Raw genomic sequence first — 18747 nt, forward strand, 5'->3', positions numbered from 1 at the left:
TGTACACTGTCCAAAAGTTTGGAGTCCGTAATGTTTTCAAAGTTTTCATTTATTTGATCAAAAATACAATTAAATCTGTAATATTGTGAAGTATTATTACAATTTAATATATTAAATATATAACAGCTGTGCCGCTTCATATTTTTGGTATCTTTGGCGACATTATAAATGTGTTTACTTTCATTTATGATCAACTTATTATCAACTTAATGCTTTAGTAATGGGTAAAAGTCTATATGCATTACAGCACTGACTATATGAGTGCATTAGTTGGGTGTTTATAATAAGCATAGCATCTATATTAGCTGGATTTTAAATAGGTCTAAGCTTCACCTGTGATAGTCTTTGATGTGTCCATGCTTGAGACTCTCTGAAGAGCTGAAGCGGGACGACTGCCGTTGGCTGCTCTTAGTAGATGCTCAGCTGCAGACAGAGAAAGAGAAAGAGAGAGATATAATATCATAATCAGGATTTCAGTATCTGTTATCAGCTCATCTGGGAGCTAAATATGACTCTGGAGGTAACAGGGAAGAACACAATGAAAGAAAATAAAATAATGAATGTTTCAATCTACAAACACACAATGCTGTTGCACATGAAATCAAATGCTATTACATTTATTATCAAAGAAATGTATCTATAAAAATGAAAGGAACATCATGGGGGGAAGACTAATGTAGACAGCCAGTGAGTCTCAAGCTGTCAAGGGTCAGACAGGGCAAACGATCACCCCCCGGAGGAAAGCCATCCTGCCAATTAAAACACTGTCATTTCCACAAAGGTGGATAAGAGTTTCTAATAAGCAGCCGAACGTAAGAACAAGCAAGACAAAAAGGCTCTATGCCCTTTCTCGCACGTTCACAAACACGCACTGAGTGGGGAGGGGGCACTGAAACCAGAGTATTTGTTCATACTTGGTGTATTTTCGCATGAGTTGTCACATCGGAGGTCACCATGAGTTCAGTGTTGCTTTTGCGGGGTCATAAACTTCTGGTGTCGGGAAACTTTTGTCTTTTACTAATAAACTACCTCCCAGATCCAAATCCCACTACATCCACCCCAATGCAACTTCTGGAATATCCAAGTGCTATGATTCACATTATGCGTTTTGTTTTTGCAACGGGTTATTAAAAAAAAAAAAAAAAAACTGTGAAAAAGCAGTCATTTGTTCATTTACCAGGTCAGGGTGCAAAGGCACAAGAGCGCCAAAGTTTTTGAAAAACACATTTGTTATGATTATTAGAAAATACTTTTCTATAATTTTCTAGACATTGCACTCACAAAGAATAATTTTGAATGGATGAAATATTTAAAAGTGAGAAAAATAGAAAAAGATCTATGAATAAATAGAATTGATTATTTTTACATGATATCCACAAACACAAGATGTGATCGATTTCCATCACTTTTTCTAGACTGGAAAACCCAATTTTACAACTTCCTTGACTCATCAAGTTTTTAATAGTAGCTTGACAGATATTAAATATTGTGAGGTTGGTGCTAGGCATAATTTATCAATTATATGTAATTATTAGATGTGTAATTATTACAATTTATTCAACAAGAACAAGACTTGCAAAGTTGCACCAAATAAATGTACGTTTTTGCTATAAGTCTTATATTTATACTGCTTATAAGTTTTTATAAAACATATTAGAAACAAACACAATGAATATTCATATTTACCCTTTTATCAAAAATTATTTTCCATTTTAAAATGTAACAACCTACTAAAATGACCCGGATCATTAAATCAAAGAAATAAATCAAAAATTCAACGAATCAATCAGTGTGTTGAAAAAACTGATATAACCACAAATAACGATCATTTGAAAGACTTAAGTAGAAATAATGTGGTGTTTATTACCTGGCATACTGATGTCTGTGTAACTGGGTCTTTTGTCTGTGAGGGAGGACAGGGGCTTCGCAGCAGCCATAGAGCCAGTGATGGAGTGTCTCTGTAGGTGATTAACAAACAGTATTTAAAGCGTCTCAATATATCAGCTTACCTATTTTTTATCAACTGGGCTGATCTGAAACAAAGATAACTGACTGAATAACAACCTCAGAGTCACTTCGGGATAGTAAGGATTATGAAAGAAAGTCATAAGAAGAGAAATATCTGATATGATCTACTCTACTGCTGAGATAGATTCATATCTCCACTTCATTTGAGAGCTCCACATGTGCTTTTCTGCGAAGCTGTTATAAGACTTAGCACCTGATCCTTGTAAAAGGTCTCTTTGCCTTCAAGACTTCTCCTCGACAGGTTACACATTCATGGCTGGATTGTGGTCAGCTTCCATTAAATCCCGTTGCTCTTTTCTTCTAGAATGCTACTCGATTTCTACATCAATCAAAAGCGGCTAAAGACTGCAGCTAGCCTCTCAGGAGGATATGACTTTAGGTCTATTTCCTCTTTGTCTGCTGTCCTTACCTCCCCTCTCCTTACTTCAATAAACCCTGACAATCCCACTCTTATATATTCTCAGTGCTGAACATTTCTAAGGGTGTCACTTTGACACATGCAGTATATTTCAAACGTTTGCACTCAAGTGTTACACTGAGGTGAGAAATGAGGTTGGTATTGCTGGATTTCTTGTTGATAAAAAACTGTGCTTGAGTTCCAATATGACCTGTAGAGCCTGAAGATCAGAATCATACTTTTAAATTTCATATCACAATAGGCCTATATTATATCACACAATTATTAATAGTCAAGAAATTTACCTTTCTTTGTGTTTTCATTTACCCCTCAGTTAGCAAGCTAAAATCTAAGCCTATTAGAGTAGCATAGCACTAAATTAATAATGCTCCTTTGATAAGATAGAAAAATTTGTAACAGCAAATGAAACATTCTCATGATTGTGTTTTCAGTTAGTCCCCAGTTAACAAGGTTACCTTAGCCTACTAGCTTAGCATAGCACAAATTTGCTAAGAATGCTTATTTTGTTGAGCTAGCAAAAAAAGTCACAAGAAAATGAAACATTTCCACTGAACTTTTCTTATCTTCAGGCAGTCTTTGGTCAACAAGCTAACAGCTTAGATTACTAGCTTGGCATAGCAATAACGGTTTGTTGATCTAGAAAGAAAAGGTCACAACAACTTAAACATTTCTGCTTCTTTGCATTCATTGTGTGGTTTGGAACTGAGGAATGAAAGACAGGATCTGGCATTTAATTGCAAGATTGCATTAAAACTAAAAATTCAGTTTCACATCCAGACAGTATAAGAAGATATGACTGCACTAGAAATAAAACGTAAAAAGGAAACCAAACCATCCCACAATGGAAATTCTGTGGTTCTCATGAATGAGCATATGTTGTGAGAAATGTCAAGAGGCCCACAGGAGGAGGAAGTGCTGCTATCTCAGAGGCTTCCGAGGTTCAAAAAGCAGGAAAAGAGTCCGAATGCTACTGTGTGACCTTCACAGTGAAAATAAGTCACTCTGCAGGCAGCACTGAGGAAGTACATGTTATGTAGGGTTGGGAATCAAAAACCAATTCCAATTCCAGAATTGGATGATTAAATTCAGGGACTGGATCCTCGTTGTCAAATTAAAATTTCCGCCTATCGATTGCTATGAGCTTTTTTTTTCTTCTGAGGACTGGACCTAGTGATCTGCCTGGGACCCTGTTCGTTAATCTAAGCGCTCCAAAGTTTGGATTCATTTGCGAACAGAAGCCAAAAAAGCTTAGTATAATATCTGTGATAGCTAAATATGCTGCAAGATAGGTGTCACCACCAAAATGACAAAGCACTTTAATTTAATAGAACAAAGTTTGTGAATACGATACCAACACCAATGTGATTCTATTCCTAATTTACAATGATTCGCCTTTTTCATTCCTCAACCTTTGACATGTGCGATCAATGTTGTGATCAAGTGGTTCGTCCGTGCAGCGTACGATGATCACATCAGTGTGATTTGAATATTTAAACCTGCGTTCGTACTGCCTTTGATCTCAAGAGAGCAGCTGTCTGTCATGAATAAAACAGCTTCACAGTCTTTTAAACCACACAGTGTCATTACTTCTGCGATTTAAACATTTAAATCGAAGAAGTACTGTGATAAATGTTTATAGTTCAGAAATAAACTCTCATGTGTACGGTAGCGATTAAAATAGAGAAAAAAATCTTTAATAAGTAATACGTTTTAACGTAGCCTGTTGGCTTTTGTTCATGGTATTCAGGTGCAACTAAATGGTTTCCAAAAAAGAGGAAGGATAAATGTTTGATATCATTATTTTATGACATTGGAAACAAAAATGGGAATAGAAAAGAATCGTAACTGATCAAATTCAAACCATACCCAACCCTAACGCTATGTGTTATTGTGTGGGACTGAGCTACCTGTATGGGGGAGACAGCAGCAGCAGGCGGGGTCTTCATGGGGCTGGGACTGAGAGGTGTGCGAGGTAAAGGGGTGTTGGTGGTTGTGCTAGCAGCAGCTGCGACTGCAGCAGCGACGACTGCAGTAGCATTAGCTCCCGGACCTGATAACATCCAAAAAACAGATTAAATCAAAATTTTTAGACTGTTAAAGATGCCCTATACACATAAAATATATAACCAGCAAATGGTGAGGTACCCTGTGAGGCACTGTCAAAGCTTTTGATAAGGGTTTTAACGGTGGGTGACGGCTCGGAGGATGTAGAGGGGCGTCGACTCAGTCCCATGCCCTGCCTCAGCGCAGCCAGGTCCCTCTCAACAGCGTTCATGTAGTTATATACACGTCCACGCTCCTCATCTTGCCTTTGAGACAGTACAGAGTCACATATTTTCAACATGGATACTCCATCTATTCACAGACAAGAAACGCTATGAGAATACTTTTAGTGCACAAAGAAAACAAAAATAACATCTTTATTCAACAATTCATAATAAAATGTATCCCTGTACATACAGTGTTTATGTATGTGATGCTCTCCAAAAGGGCACTGTAGGGTGACGCAGAAGAGATGAATTGTTGAATAAAGTCATTATTTTTGTTTTCTTCGTGCACTAAAAACCATTTCGTAGCTTTGTAAAATAATTTTTAAAAAGCATTAGTTTGAGGGTGAGTAATTAATGACAGAATTTTCATTTTTAGGTGAACTATCCCTTTAATTAAAACAATGGTGCTCTCAGATATTTCCTGTAAAAATATGCCGCCAAGGCTAGCCCAAACAGTAAGATCTAAAATATACTGTCTTATAAGAAAATGCACAAATAATTTTTCTAGTAACAGAGTTTGAGAAAGGAAGTTATAAACAAGTGTGGCTTGTCACTGAGCTTTTCACAGGCTCGCAGCACAACATTATTTTTAACACTTACTTGCGGTTTTTAACTTCATCTAGTTCTTTGCTCAGCTTCTCGTTCTTTTCCTGCGCTTCTTGCAGGCGGCGGCGTAGGTCACCGATCTCTTCTTGAGCCTCTGACTTGATGTCATTAGCGATGACTACAGCCGTCTGCAGATCTGCCTGGAACTGACGCCACTCTGCCGACTCTTCCTGAACATACAGAAATGCACAAGCACAGAGGTGCAGATTTAGTAAGAATAATTAAAGACATGCATTAAGACATTTAAGACCACAGGCACGTAAACATACTGAATGATCTACCACTGGGATGATTTTAGTTGTTTTAAAAACTGGCAAACAATTTGGCAACCAATCGGACAAAGATCTGGACATTACTGGGTTAAGACAAATATTAATGAATAAACATAAAAAGTCGGTGTCGACAAAGTGATTCCTTTAATAAGAAATAAATGTTTTGCTGTGGTTTTATCCTAGCGTTATACTTAAAATCTGAAGAAATCCTTTCAAACGATGCCCATCTGTGAAAGCCGGGTCGTCAGATGACTGCATGCACGGCTGCCCCTGCCCTCACTCACCCTGAGTTTGCGGTGCAGTATCTTTATCTCTCTCTCCATGTCATGCTTCTGATCCTGAAGCTTTTTCATCGAATCTGCCAGGAAACCGGAAAGAGAGCAAGTGAGCATGTGAAATGAGGGCATACAGGGTTCACATGGGGGAATAATAAACTAAATGCACTGTAGCAAAATTGCTTACGTAATAAAAACATAATGCATTTTTAACCTCGTTCTAAACGCCACCACAAATGATAAGAGTTTACAAGTAAATAAAATGAATTTTCTATCCTATGATATCTGTAGAAGTCAAGTGATGTAAAAAAAAAAAAAAACCTTATTCTTTCACTGCTGCTTCATTCTAACACAATAAGTAAAGCACGTTGTCAAACTGTTGACGCCACCATGTGGTGATACGAGAAAGACATCAATTACTAGAGGCTCTCTTAGTATTGAACATAGCATGTACCCAAACCTCCCACAACTAGATTCACATTATCGTATGCATCTTGCACAAAAGACTACCTGACTGTGAGGCAGGATGCACAGGTTTTTTACTCACTCCGCAGGGAAACAAAATCATCTTTAAAAGGTAGAAGTATATCAGCATGTAAAAACTAAATAATTTAGTTGATTGCTTTACGTGTGATTAAGACATTCTCTTTATTATGGAGTTGTACATTCCTGCAAAGTTTAGCTCCAACCAAATTAAATACAATTTAATCTTCAGGAACACTTCATAATTAGAAACGTGTATTACTGAACTCCACAGGAAGGCAGATCTTCAGAAACAGGATTGGGCATCCCTGGATTAAAAGGTGAAAGTGTTGAGGTGAAAGTTATTTTTGTTTTCTCTGCACACAAAAACTAATCTGGTAGCTTCATAAAATTAGGGTTGAACCACTGATGTCACATGGACTGCTTTAATTATCTCCTTCCTACCTTTCTGGGCTTTGAAAATTTCAGTTGTTGTTGCTGTATGTGCAGGGGTCAGAGAGCTCTCGGATTTCATCAAAAGATATATTTTAATTTGTGTTCTGAAGATGAACAGCGCTCTTACAGGGTTGGAATTATATGAGGGTGAGTAATCAATGCCAGAATTTTCATTTCTGGGTGATTTATCCCTATAAGTGTGTCATCACAAAAAGCATGAAAAATGTGTGCAATTGTGGAAAATCTAAATCAGGATGCACAAACTCACTCTCTAGGTCGCTGATGATGAGGTTGTCGTGAAGTTTGACGGCTCGGTGCTGCTCCACTTCATCCTCCAGCTCAAAGATGGTCTCCTTCATGTCTCCGATCTCCGTCTCTTTCTCCTGCAGGTCCTCACGTTGCTTTTCTAGAGCCCTCTTCTGCTCAGCTAATTCTTTCTGCACCTCGTTCTGGAAGTCCCTGTACTCGGCATCCAGCTGTACCACAAAAGAGGAAACAAGGAGTTGTCAAACAGGCTCCTAATGCTACTTAAAGCAACTGAACCAGTGCTTAAGCTCACCTTGTTGAGGGTGTCCTGCAGACATGCCACCTCATTGCGAGCATGGCCCAAATCATCCTGGAGTTTAGCGGCTTTGGCTTCAGCTTCTTCCTTGTCTAGCCTAACCCCTTCCAGGAGCTGGTGGATGTCGCTCTTATCCCCGGCATTGTGGATGGAGTAAAGCTCAGCAACCTTTTGCCTCTCCTGCTCAAGTGACACCCGACAGCGGCTCAGCTCGGCCTGGTCATTATTGACCGCAGCTTTACAGTCCTCCAGAACTGCCGCCATGCCGGCCCGCTCTTGCCTTTCCACGTCTAGAAGTCGCTCCATGTGATGGTTGCGCTCTTTCAGTGCTGCGATCACATTCTGAGCCTCGGCGTTATCCTGCTCAGCCATCTTTAGAGTATTGCTCAGATGTTGCTGCACACCCAACAGCTGCTCACGCTCAAAGCGAGCATTTTCCGCAAGCTCCACGTAGCGTTGCTCCAGCTCCAGGTATCGGCCACTCTTGATGTCTTCGTCCACCGAGTAGGCCACACCGTGCTCCTCCAGAAGTGAGCGGAAGTACTCGATCTGACGGCCACAGTGCTCCAGTTTGTCACTCTGTTGGCAGAGGGAGTCCATAAGCAGGACCTTTTCCTCTCCCAGGCGTTCATTTTCACCATTGAGCTCCTGCGTGATCTGTTGCAGGTCGGCCAGTTCCTGTAGAGTCGCTTGGAGCTCCTCAGCCGTGCTGTGTTGGTTCTCCTCCATCTGGTGGATGCGCTCTGTAAGGCACGCCACTGACACCTCGCTGGTGTTTCCACTGCTCCCCTTACGAGAGGAACTGCGACCTGTCGGAGTGCCGCTTTCGGACTCAGAGGATGACGAGGAGCCGCAGCCTGAGGGAGCGTCCAAAGCGTCGTCGCTGGAGGTCACTGCCTGGTAGACCTCACTGGACTCGCTGTCCAGGTTGTCCGTTGAGCCACTTCGTTGGCCTCCCGTAAGGAGGTCCTCCATGGAGCCTGGTGCTGATCCCTCCACAGAGGAGGCCGCAGTAGCACAGTCTTCATGACCTCCACCACCTCCAGAGGAGGAAAGTTCAGGACTGGTGGAGGGAAAGCCAAAGGTTTTCTCAGCCCCGTCCAGTCTTTGCTCCAGGGAAAAGCCCAGAGCATTGAGGCGGTCCTTTAGCATGCGGTTTTCATTCTTAAGCAGGTTGAGCTCTCCACGGATGGCCTGGTTCTGCTCCTGCAGGAGCAGCAATGTTGACTCCACATCTGCAGCTGTGATCACTGCAGTCGCCTCCCTCTCTGGTGGCCTCTCGTCCTCCTCATCTTCCTAGGAGCAACATAAGAGCATGGCGAGGGCTTTTACTCTCAAGTAGTAGTTTTCATCTAAGCTACCAGTTATGCCACATTATAGATTCACCAACACTATTCACTGGTGCTTGTGTCACAACAGAAATACTTCAACTCCCTACTATCCACATCCTAATTTCCCAAAGTATGATTATATGGCTGACAAAATTATGCTGTTTTTGTAAAAACCATAGAGATATCATTTCTTTGGGCTGCTATGCAGCCCATTTCTACCTCAGAGTAACAAAACAATTAACAAAATAAAAAGGTAACTATGGCTTTACATTTCATAGTATGACTTTTTATCTCACAGTGGGACTTGCATCCTTTATTTTAAACTTTAGTGAACAATTACCTTCATTTTTTTCCTCTGAGGAGGAAACTGGATTCCCTAAGTAACCATATCTATGAAATTGCTAAAGGAAACAAAGCATGCATTGGATTACCGAAAACAACATTTTTTACTGTGAATGTGCAATGTGTTTTGGTAGTTTATGTAGATAAATAACTATTTTTTCAATTACAGTAGAATTGAACATAGGCTTAATTAGTGATTTGTTTTTGCTGCTGAACATTACGTCACTGAACATTATGAAAAAATTAATAATATTTCACTTCGGATGTGAGACTGCAGTCTGAACTTAACGTGTGTGTAATGAAATTTTTTTTTTGTCTTGTTTTGTTCATTCATAGTCAGAACCAAAAACAGAAGTAGGACATATCGAAAGCAGCATTATTACAAAGTGAAGTTGATCTAACCTCAGGCAGTCCCAGCTGAACCCTCATGTCCCTCAGCTCACCCCGTAGCTGCAGGATTTCCACGTCTTTGCTCTTGGCCAGACCTAACAGATTTTTGACTTTGGCCTCCAGGGCCACTTTATCACTTAGCTGTCCGTCAGACTTTGATTTGCTCATGCGGCTCTCTGAGTCTGAGGTTTGGGCCAGTCCACGGGAATGCCTGGGCTGGGCTCGATCACAAGCACCAGCGGATGACTGCTTCTTACTGCTGGAGTTTCTGGAGTTTCGCAAACGATCTCGTGAGGAGTTCGACTCCTTGGAGGCCCTGGATGACGTCCGTTTGCCAGATGGGCCTTGTGGAGAAATATTGTCAAATATGAGACAAATAAACAAAACAAGTTGAACTAAATGAACAAAATGGCAAACATTTGCAACCATACTCAGAGGAAAAAAAGAGATAAAAAGGTGGAAATTTCCTGAAAATATTTTTGCATATAAATAAGATTCAGTGAAGCAGTAGTTCATTTAACATTTAAAAAGGCAAAACAAGTGTGTGAACGATCGGTTCTTCTGATCTGATTTGAAATTATATTACCCTAGGAAATTAAAATAGGTAATAAATTCAAAACTTGCTGTTTTTACAAATATTTTACATTGAAAAATGTTAAAAACATTTAATGCTAACAAGTCTACTACAATAAAAAAAAGAACTATATATAAAAAAGTCAGAAATATTATTATGTTATTATAACTATTTTTTAAATAGTTAAAACTATTTAAATAAATTACATATATTAAAGCTTTTTAAAAATTGCATAAATGTTTTTCAATACATATGACAAAGATTAATACACATTAAATTATTACTTTGCAACTTTTTTTGGATATGTATAAAATTTATAAATGTATTAAATCTAAATTTATAAAATAAGATCATAATGTCTACATGATCTGTAAATCATAGATTCTATAATGATTATAATTATTATTTAATTATTATTGTTCTTGCAAAGTGAGGATGAAAGACTGTCTTGGAAGTTTTCAGAAGGAAATGGAGTCTATGCCTGTTCACTTCCACCAGGGGGCAGAAGGCACTAAAATAACAGCTGAACAGTACATGCACCGCTGGGCTGAAGGCTGAAAGCAAAAGTTCATCCCTGAGTGTGTATACTATCCCACCCTATCTGCCCTAAATAGTATTGAAAATTACTTCTATCACACAGAATTTAGGATGGATAGTATGCACACTGGGACGCAGGCCATGTCTTTCCTAAAGCTAGTTTATCAGAAACAGCATGCTGGCAAAACTAACATGATGCAGACTGATGCTGAAGCTCTGATTGGCTGTAATGACAAGGATCTGGCTCACATGTGCTCCTAGTGGATTAAAGGGCCAGTGAACTAGGCGTAGAAGCACAGCTTGTCATCAGCTGGGCTTGAGGCGTCACCATGAGTTCACAGAAGAGCCTGACGTCTGTCTGCTGGGGTGTTGCTCTCTACTGTATATGCTGCTGATAAACAGTGCCTTTTCAAGACGGTATCTACATAATACCAGAGCTGCCCATCTGCACAACAGGAAACCCTTCTGCTTATTTTACCCCTTTATTTTTATAGGCAAATTGCTGGGGTGGTGTTAGCGCAGTGGATAAGACACACGTCTGTGGTGTGGGAGACCCGGGTTCGAATCCACTGTGAGACACCAATGTGTCCCTGAGCAAGACACTTAACCCCTAGTTGCTCCAGAGGCGTGCGACCTCTGACATATATAACAATTGTAAGTCGCTTTGGATAAAAGCGTCAGCTAAATGAATAAATGTAAATGTAAATTCCAAATGAAGAGTGCAAGCATGATCTCAGACTCATATGGTTCAAAGAAACCAATTGCAAGTAATGAGAGGGCAACAAGGTAGGCTAATCATTCTGGGCATTGCTCACTAATAGTTCCTGGAGATCAGAGCTATTAGATTCTATCATAGAAAGAACATCTGAAGAGCATTAATGGAGCCTCATTATATCACTATTCAGCTTCAAAGCAAACCACACCACAAACAAACCAACAAAGGACACAACATTCATGAAAACCGGATCTCATCCATAAATTCTGTTATCATTTATTAACTCTCATGCACTTGAAAAAACATTTCAAATAATTTTGAGTGATTTTTTTTCAAAGAATCAGTTGATTTGACTCAAAGGATTTAAAAGGGTGTGCATTATTATTTTTTTTATTAAATGGCCCAGAGTCAATTATTTAGCTTATACTACAGTCACCACACATCAAGACATCGATCAGGTGATATATTTCAAGGCATTTGTCTGGTGTTTGTATTTAAAATGCTCTTGTGTGTATGATTGTTTTATTACGCATCTCATCCAATGCTTCCGTTGTTAATTTGCTGTGTGTTTCCCTTAATAATTGCACACCTTAGAACGTTCATCAGCCAATGAGATTCAAGCATTTAAAGGCCCGAAGTATAACATAATATAATATTATCCCATTCTTAATATAAGCAAGTAGGGATGTAACGATTAACTGCCAGCCAGTTGAAAATCAATTTTCAACTATGTGACAATTTAAATCGATGAGATACTAAACAAATCGCTATTCATTTAGGGGGAGGAGTTTATATGAATGTATGTCTTAAGGGAACTTACTGCCTTTAGAAGAGTTAAGATGGTATTTTTTTCTTTTCATCTTGCCTCTCATATTAAAGTTCATAAGTGCAGCGCTGTTTTGCTTTTGGTGCCACCTGCTGGCAGAGAGTGAATCTGAGTCTCGTTCAGCTTGCCGCAGTTTCATACAGATATTTTTATGTATAGTTTCACAAAGCTAAAGTCAAACAATTCTATTTTTGCTTCAAAATTTTTAAATTGTACAATATAACTTAGATTTAAAAAAAAAATTCAAGTTGCATTTATGCAGCATCTTTTGATCATGATTAAAAGGCAGTGGTATAATTTAGAATTTATCTTAAATCTAATTTTGTTTAAAAAATAAAATAAAATTGTGAATTGAAATGAATCGTGAAATCAAAATCGTGAATCGAATCATGAGTTGAGTGAATATTTACATCCCTATAAACAAGACTTTAGAAAGGCTACAACTACAAATGTAGCCTAAAGCAATGACATAGTTCAGTTAATTAGTAATGATGACTTCGATTTCAATTTATCACACAAACTTTCATAATGCCTTCAGAATACACTGAATAAGCATCATAAAAGTACATTATATTCCATCCTCTGTGAAGCTTGAAAGCTGAAGTCCCCATTCTGTAAGTGCATAAAAAGAGCAGCCAACAGAGTCTTCAAAATAACTTATGTGTTCTGCTGAGGACAGAAAGCCATACAGATTTAGGCTCCAGTATTTTCCAATATATTTTGGAAAGCCATCATGAATCACATCTTCGATTTTCCGACTCAGTCCTCGGCACTTGTTTTTGGACGGTGCAGATCTTTCCAGATCGTTCATTTAATGGATCCCCATTGTCCTCTGGAGCCTGATCATAGCGATGCAAAGAGCCTGTTCCTCCTGTCTCTCAATGGAAGAGAAAATAAGGCCTAATATCTTACAGCTGTTGCGAGGTAGGGGGCGGGGGTATGTGGGAGAACGTTTGCTCATTTCCAATTTACAGACCCCCCAATGAAAAGAGACTTCAGCACACATTCCCTTAAAGGGAGAGGTTCAGAGCACGACTCCAGGATTGATTTTTCTTTTCAAAGAAATGCTGCGTCAGTCTTCCAGAAACTAAAACGAAACACTCAAACATTATTGCAAACAAAATGATTATATATGCATACAATTAATAACAATGAAGCCCAATATTATAACAAATATTATACAGTATATAGAAATACGAACTATGAGGATATGAGGTTTAGTCCAAAGCAAGCTGAGATGACATACAAGACAATTAACAGACAATCATCTACTCATCTGGCAAACTCCTTACACTACTATCACATGTAACAAGTCACACTCTTAAAAAGACAACAAGACTAAGCACTTTGCCGTTTTGACACCCAAATTCCACTACGGAATAGCAGAATCCCACCCAAACTTCGGGCACTGACTTAAGACTCACTTCCTTTAACAATAACTGGATTAATTGTGCCGGAGGAAAATATTGTATATTTTATTTGTATTAGTTCATCCTTTTTATCCTAACAGTTAACTTATACATGATATACATGATTGCCATCAGTTGAACATGGCGGTATCAGATGTAAAGCTAAAGCACAGGGCTTGACAATAAGGGCTGCCCGATGGAACGTGCATTTTGAATCACATTGTGTTCTTGCGCTTGAACGGACGTGATGTAAAAAAAGAAAACGGTTTTGGTAAATATCCTCAAAAGTAGTCTATGTCATGTCTTTAAGTCAACTTAACCAGTTGAGAAAGAAATAGGATTTGTATAATTATATTAGGGCCAAAAAAAAAAAAAAAAACACCCACTACTCTTGACTGAATAACTTTCGTAGCTTTAAAAAGAATTAATCTATATTTAATTTATACCATGAAGAACATGCAATGTAATTTTACATATGATTATTAATTTATGCACTTGAACACATACAAACCTAAAAACCTAAAGCACTGTTTAATTTATATTTGTTCGGTTTATTTGTGCTATTGCTTGGAAATTGTTCATTTGTTCTTGCTTATCAACAGTTTATTTTGGTTTATTTTTTTCACTTTATATTTGTTAGACTAGTAGTTTTTGCTGTGGTATCTTTGTGGTGGTAGTTTTCCTTGTATTAAACATGTTGGGGTGATGTGAGCTTATTTATTAGAATACAATTTAACATGGGTCAAAAACAATGATAAAAACTTTTTTTTTGCAGAAAAGCCAGTGAAAAGTTGCAAAGCACATTTTCCCATACTGTGTGTGATACGGAGTAAAACGGTTTCTCAAACGAGAAAAAAAAGCAGTACGGGAATGCACTAATAAATCAATTTATCAAATCAATATATTAATTTTGATATCATGGTGACTTATAATAATCACGAAATGATATAAACTTGCTCATTGGTTGGTCAAATAGTTGACCATTCTGACTAGAATAAATGAAAACTACCCCTGTTCAAAACTTTGGGATCATTAAAAAAAAAAAAAAAAATTCTAAAAGAATTCTTTCATGAAGAATAAAAGATACAGTGTGTGTTCCAAACCTTGGCCTCAATCTGACCCCGCTATAGAGTGAACGTTAAGAGGTGCTGACAGAGACTCAACACTAACACTACCAGTCAAGCCCTCAAATATGAGTCACAGCAGTGACGTATATCACATACTGTGAATCACATACTGATAGTGAAATACATCTATAACCAGGTAGGCCAAGGCTTCAAGGCCAGAATGAAATAAAAAGAAGCATATGTGCGGCTGGAGTTTTTTCCTATGCTCTCCTTACTTCCTGACTTTGGCATCGTTTGCTGTCAGGAGCATGCAGGATGAGGTCAGATTATGAGGTGTGTGCTGCTCACACATGATTTATTACTACAGTGAGGTCATCATAACACTGTGGACCCTGCCTATTAAAAAGACACACGTGACATGAACTGAGGCTCCTGGCTCTTCTGAATAATAACCAGTTTTGATACCTGACTTGGATAATGGCATTTGGTCTAATTGACAATTATAATTGTTTCGGCCCTTCAGAAACTAGGCACTCACAGCCAAAATGGCCAGTAAAAGGTGTCAATGTGCAGAGAAGTGACTCCTGTGGCTATCTTTGTTTAGACTGTCTTTGGGAATGCATGTCTCAGTGGAGTTTGTGACAGGAGCACTAGGATGGCACTATTTGTGTAGTGCTCTTCATCCGAGCGTGATGGGGGTTTTGGAGTCCTGCCCGGTGCGGTCAGGACGTTTGTGTTTGGGTAGCCTTGTGGAAAAAGTGAGGGGGAATATGCTGTGGTCAAAACTCAAAATAATAAACAATATTTTTATTTTGTGAGTCAGTGATGCTAGTACTTCAAAGCATAACGCAGCACAGTCACATTCGTTTAGAACTAGAATGAGCCCTGCCTGTATGCCCCAAAAACTCACTGAACTTAAATCCTGCTCCTCATTAATATTAAACGTGAAACATGAATGACAAGCGTTCCCTGGATGCTGTAGGAAATATCTTTCAAGTTCTGGAAATAAGATACTATTTGTTCTTAGTTTTATTCTTTCAGCACAAACTTGCTTCCACTGCTCTGCTTGGCTGTAATTCTGCAACATTTTTTGATTTTAGTGTGGACAGATTATTTATTGCCCAATAGATTTATTGTTTATCCCTGAAATCTTTTACATTATATGTCTTATTTAAATGTAAGGTGACAAAAAGGGTGAATGGTAACAGCTTTCCCATCCATCATCATTTTCAGGGGTTAAAGCAAAAAAAAAAAAAATAAAAAAAAAAAAAGCCTGAAATGAGACAAAATACAGATACTTGGTTCACAAGAACGTGACAATATTTGAATAAAATTTAACACATTTTCTATGACAATATTTGTCTTTAAATTACAAAAAGTAAAACAATGAAGTTGTATTTAGAAATATTTTAACTAATCTAGGGCTGTAGTTTGGTAATCAAGTAATCTACTCATTATTTTGACAACTGGGTAATCGGATATTTTTTTAGTAGATTCATAAAATGATTTACGTTACAAATCTAGTGAGATTAATGCACACTGTTTTTCCAGATGCAATTAAAATTCACAGCGTATACAGAGGAAGAGTTCACAGATGAGCTGCGCAAGACATGCACAAAATATGATCGTGGTTTTGCGCAGTTTGTCAGTGAACAACGGCTGTGTAGTTAATGCCACTCTATGTGAAATCACGCATGTGTAGAGATTTACCACTGATTACAGAACCGGCTTTACTGAGAAGATGCACATTAGATATAGCATGCGACTTATCATTCAGCCCTAGTATTTACAGGCACTTTTGATCAATTTAATGTGTCCCAACATTTGAATGATGGAAAGGTAAAAAAATAAAAAAAAAACAACAACAAAAGAACAACAACAGACAGACAATTAAATCACAGTTCTGCTCTTGTAATCCCTATTTTCCAATTCATCTTTTATCTGAAACACTACTCGAATTGCACAAGAACTTCAAATGCTGTGAAATGTCTGAACAACATCTTGCTCCTCCAAACCACAAATAACACATCTGTTGGCAATCTTCAAATGCAATAAAATTAATGAGCCCATCCTTTAGTTGTGTTAGCATACAAAATTAGTATTTTTTTGGCCTTATCCAGAAACCTAAAAGCACCCTTGAACTTGACACTCAGAGCAAGGGTTATGAAGCCCAATAAGAATGTACTGATGGAAGGAATGACACGAGGGGCATCCTTTTCCCACACACACTTTGAATCATCTCAGCATGGCCTCAGTGTTTCTACATGTGAAGCCATACGCACATTGCAACAGAAACCCTCCCACTGCTTCAGCTCTAGGAATGTGTTTTGTTTGGAGGCCTTTTTGGTGGTTTATTAGATCTTAAGAGGATGGCCTCCAAGAACTTTTTCACTTGGGATGACTGTCCTGCTGAAGCCAAGGATCGAGAGCAGGCCAAGCAGGCTGTAACTCTTATTGCATAAGTCCCATTCCCCAAACACAACTGCATTTGGGATAAATAGTTTAAGAAGATATTTTTCCACAAACTGAAAAAGGCCAAAGTAAAGGAAAATGTCTTGCTCTGCATCAAAATCACTGTGAGGTTTTCTCTCCTCAACACATCCTCTGGTGTTCTGTCATTTCAGACAGAGAAACAAGAAATCATGGTTTGAATTTAGCTTTTTTCCACATTTGGAAAGGTATGAATCTTGGTGACTTGGCACTTGCAGTATGAACGCATATTTGTGAATTGATTAGAAAAGGTTAAATGGTATTTAAAAGTCATTTGTGAACTTTGCTACAGGAAGTGAATGGTTAAAATGGAAGGGGGAAAAAATTTAAATACAAAGCTATTTGGGGGTAAACAAAGAAGGTAATGACAATTTTTACATATACTCAAATATAAAAAGAAAATCTAATAAACATAATAAAAACTGTTTATTCAGTATATTGCATGAATGTTTTAAATCAGAAGGAACATACTAATAGTACAAACATTTGAGGGAAACCTTTAGCTAAAAACCGTCATTTATTTCTCAGATAAATCTGACACATTGATTGACATGACATAACCTCAGGGTTTGACTGTCCAGTTCGCGAACTACAGTAACCATCATCCCTCAATGGTTCATAACAACACGAGAAACATAAAACCCGGCTAAAATAAAAAAATATATGATAAATGTATGCACCCTGCGACATTCTCTTTCATCACTCAGTGTTTGTCACATCATGGTTGTGAGTTTACAGGCTAACCGCTAATGCTAACAGGATGTGCTACTTCAACAGGATGCGAGGTCAAATAAATGGCTCATTTATTACCTTGGCTCCCTCCTTTCGGTCTGTATAAGGGTCCGTCTTCTGGATAGTGTTCAAATGTTGATAACAAAGGATATTCCGGAGATTTGGGTGGTGTGGCATCGTTTCATGCTAAACTGATGGCTGGCCACTGCATACAGCGCGACTGACAGACTATAGACAAACACACACACACACAGTAGATGAAATCACCACACACACACACACACACACACACGCGCACACACTCTCTGCGCCCGCCCACCACATGTGTCCAGAGTACAGCTGTGCAGCATGAAATATTCATTCTGTTAGCTGCCTGGAAACTACCTGCATTAACCTGCCATACTAATACATATCTAAATCTACTACAGTAGTAGTCTATAAGTTATGCACAAACACGATAAACTGTCCCTCTCTGTCTGCTCTGTGTCTTAAATTGCCAATCATTTACTCGAATGTATCTCATGAGTCATTGGAGGTAAGGATGAATCATTTCTGGACTGAACACAGCAGCATTAGCCATAATACACTTTGACATTATTGAAAAGCATTCAGATGACTAAAGTCTATTATGGATATGGATGGGTGCTTTATCTATGTTGTTCTGTCCAAAGCACACATTGTCGATTTTAATAATTTATTACATTACAAAACCTTACTGGGTTACATGTCTGGAAGTGAAATGGATATGAAAAGTAGGACTTTACTTGTTTCTATAAGGTAAGAAAAGGCTCTTTAAAATTCGGAATTCTTCAGATTTGAAGGAAATTGTCACTGAAAGGCCACCCATCAATAGTTTTAAGGTCAATAGGATTAAAAATAATTATTGATTATTTTTGTAAACTTTATTAATTAAACTGACCAAAAGTAACAGTAAATACATTTATAATGTTACAAAGTATTTATACGTAAAAAAAATGCTGTTCTT

The 18747-nt window shown here is 38.2% G+C and overlaps 1 protein-coding gene across 2 annotated transcripts in view; it reads right to left on the reverse strand.

Annotated features, from left to right (window-relative positions):
* The window catches only part of LOC113107492 (cytospin-A-like), a 33237-nt gene extending 15191 nt beyond the window's left edge, over positions 1–18046 (reverse strand). The window contains exons 1-10 of one of the 2 annotated variants that reach the window (XM_026270047.1): positions 17841–18046; positions 9425–9756; positions 7347–8645; positions 7056–7263; positions 5879–5952; positions 5317–5492; positions 4592–4755; positions 4354–4496; positions 1868–1958; positions 334–423 (exon numbers count right to left, since the gene is read on the reverse strand). In XM_026270047.1, the coding sequence (XP_026125832.1) occupies positions 334–423; positions 1868–1958; positions 4354–4496; positions 4592–4755; positions 5317–5492; positions 5879–5952; positions 7056–7263; positions 7347–8645; positions 9425–9580 (2401 nt within the window). In that variant the 5' untranslated portion in view covers positions 9581–9756; positions 17841–18046. Of the gene's footprint in view, positions 1–333; positions 424–1867; positions 1959–4353; positions 4497–4591; positions 4756–5316; positions 5493–5878; positions 5953–7055; positions 7264–7346; positions 8646–9020; positions 9082–9424; positions 9757–17840 lie in introns of those variants that run through there. The other variant, XM_026270048.1, reaches the window with a different exon arrangement.
* Positions 18047–18747: the final 701 nt, after the last annotated feature.

This window comes from Carassius auratus, chromosome 8 (assembly GCF_003368295.1).
Source record: "Carassius auratus strain Wakin chromosome 8, ASM336829v1, whole genome shotgun sequence".
Classification (NCBI taxonomy): domain Eukaryota; kingdom Metazoa; phylum Chordata; class Actinopteri; order Cypriniformes; family Cyprinidae; genus Carassius; species Carassius auratus.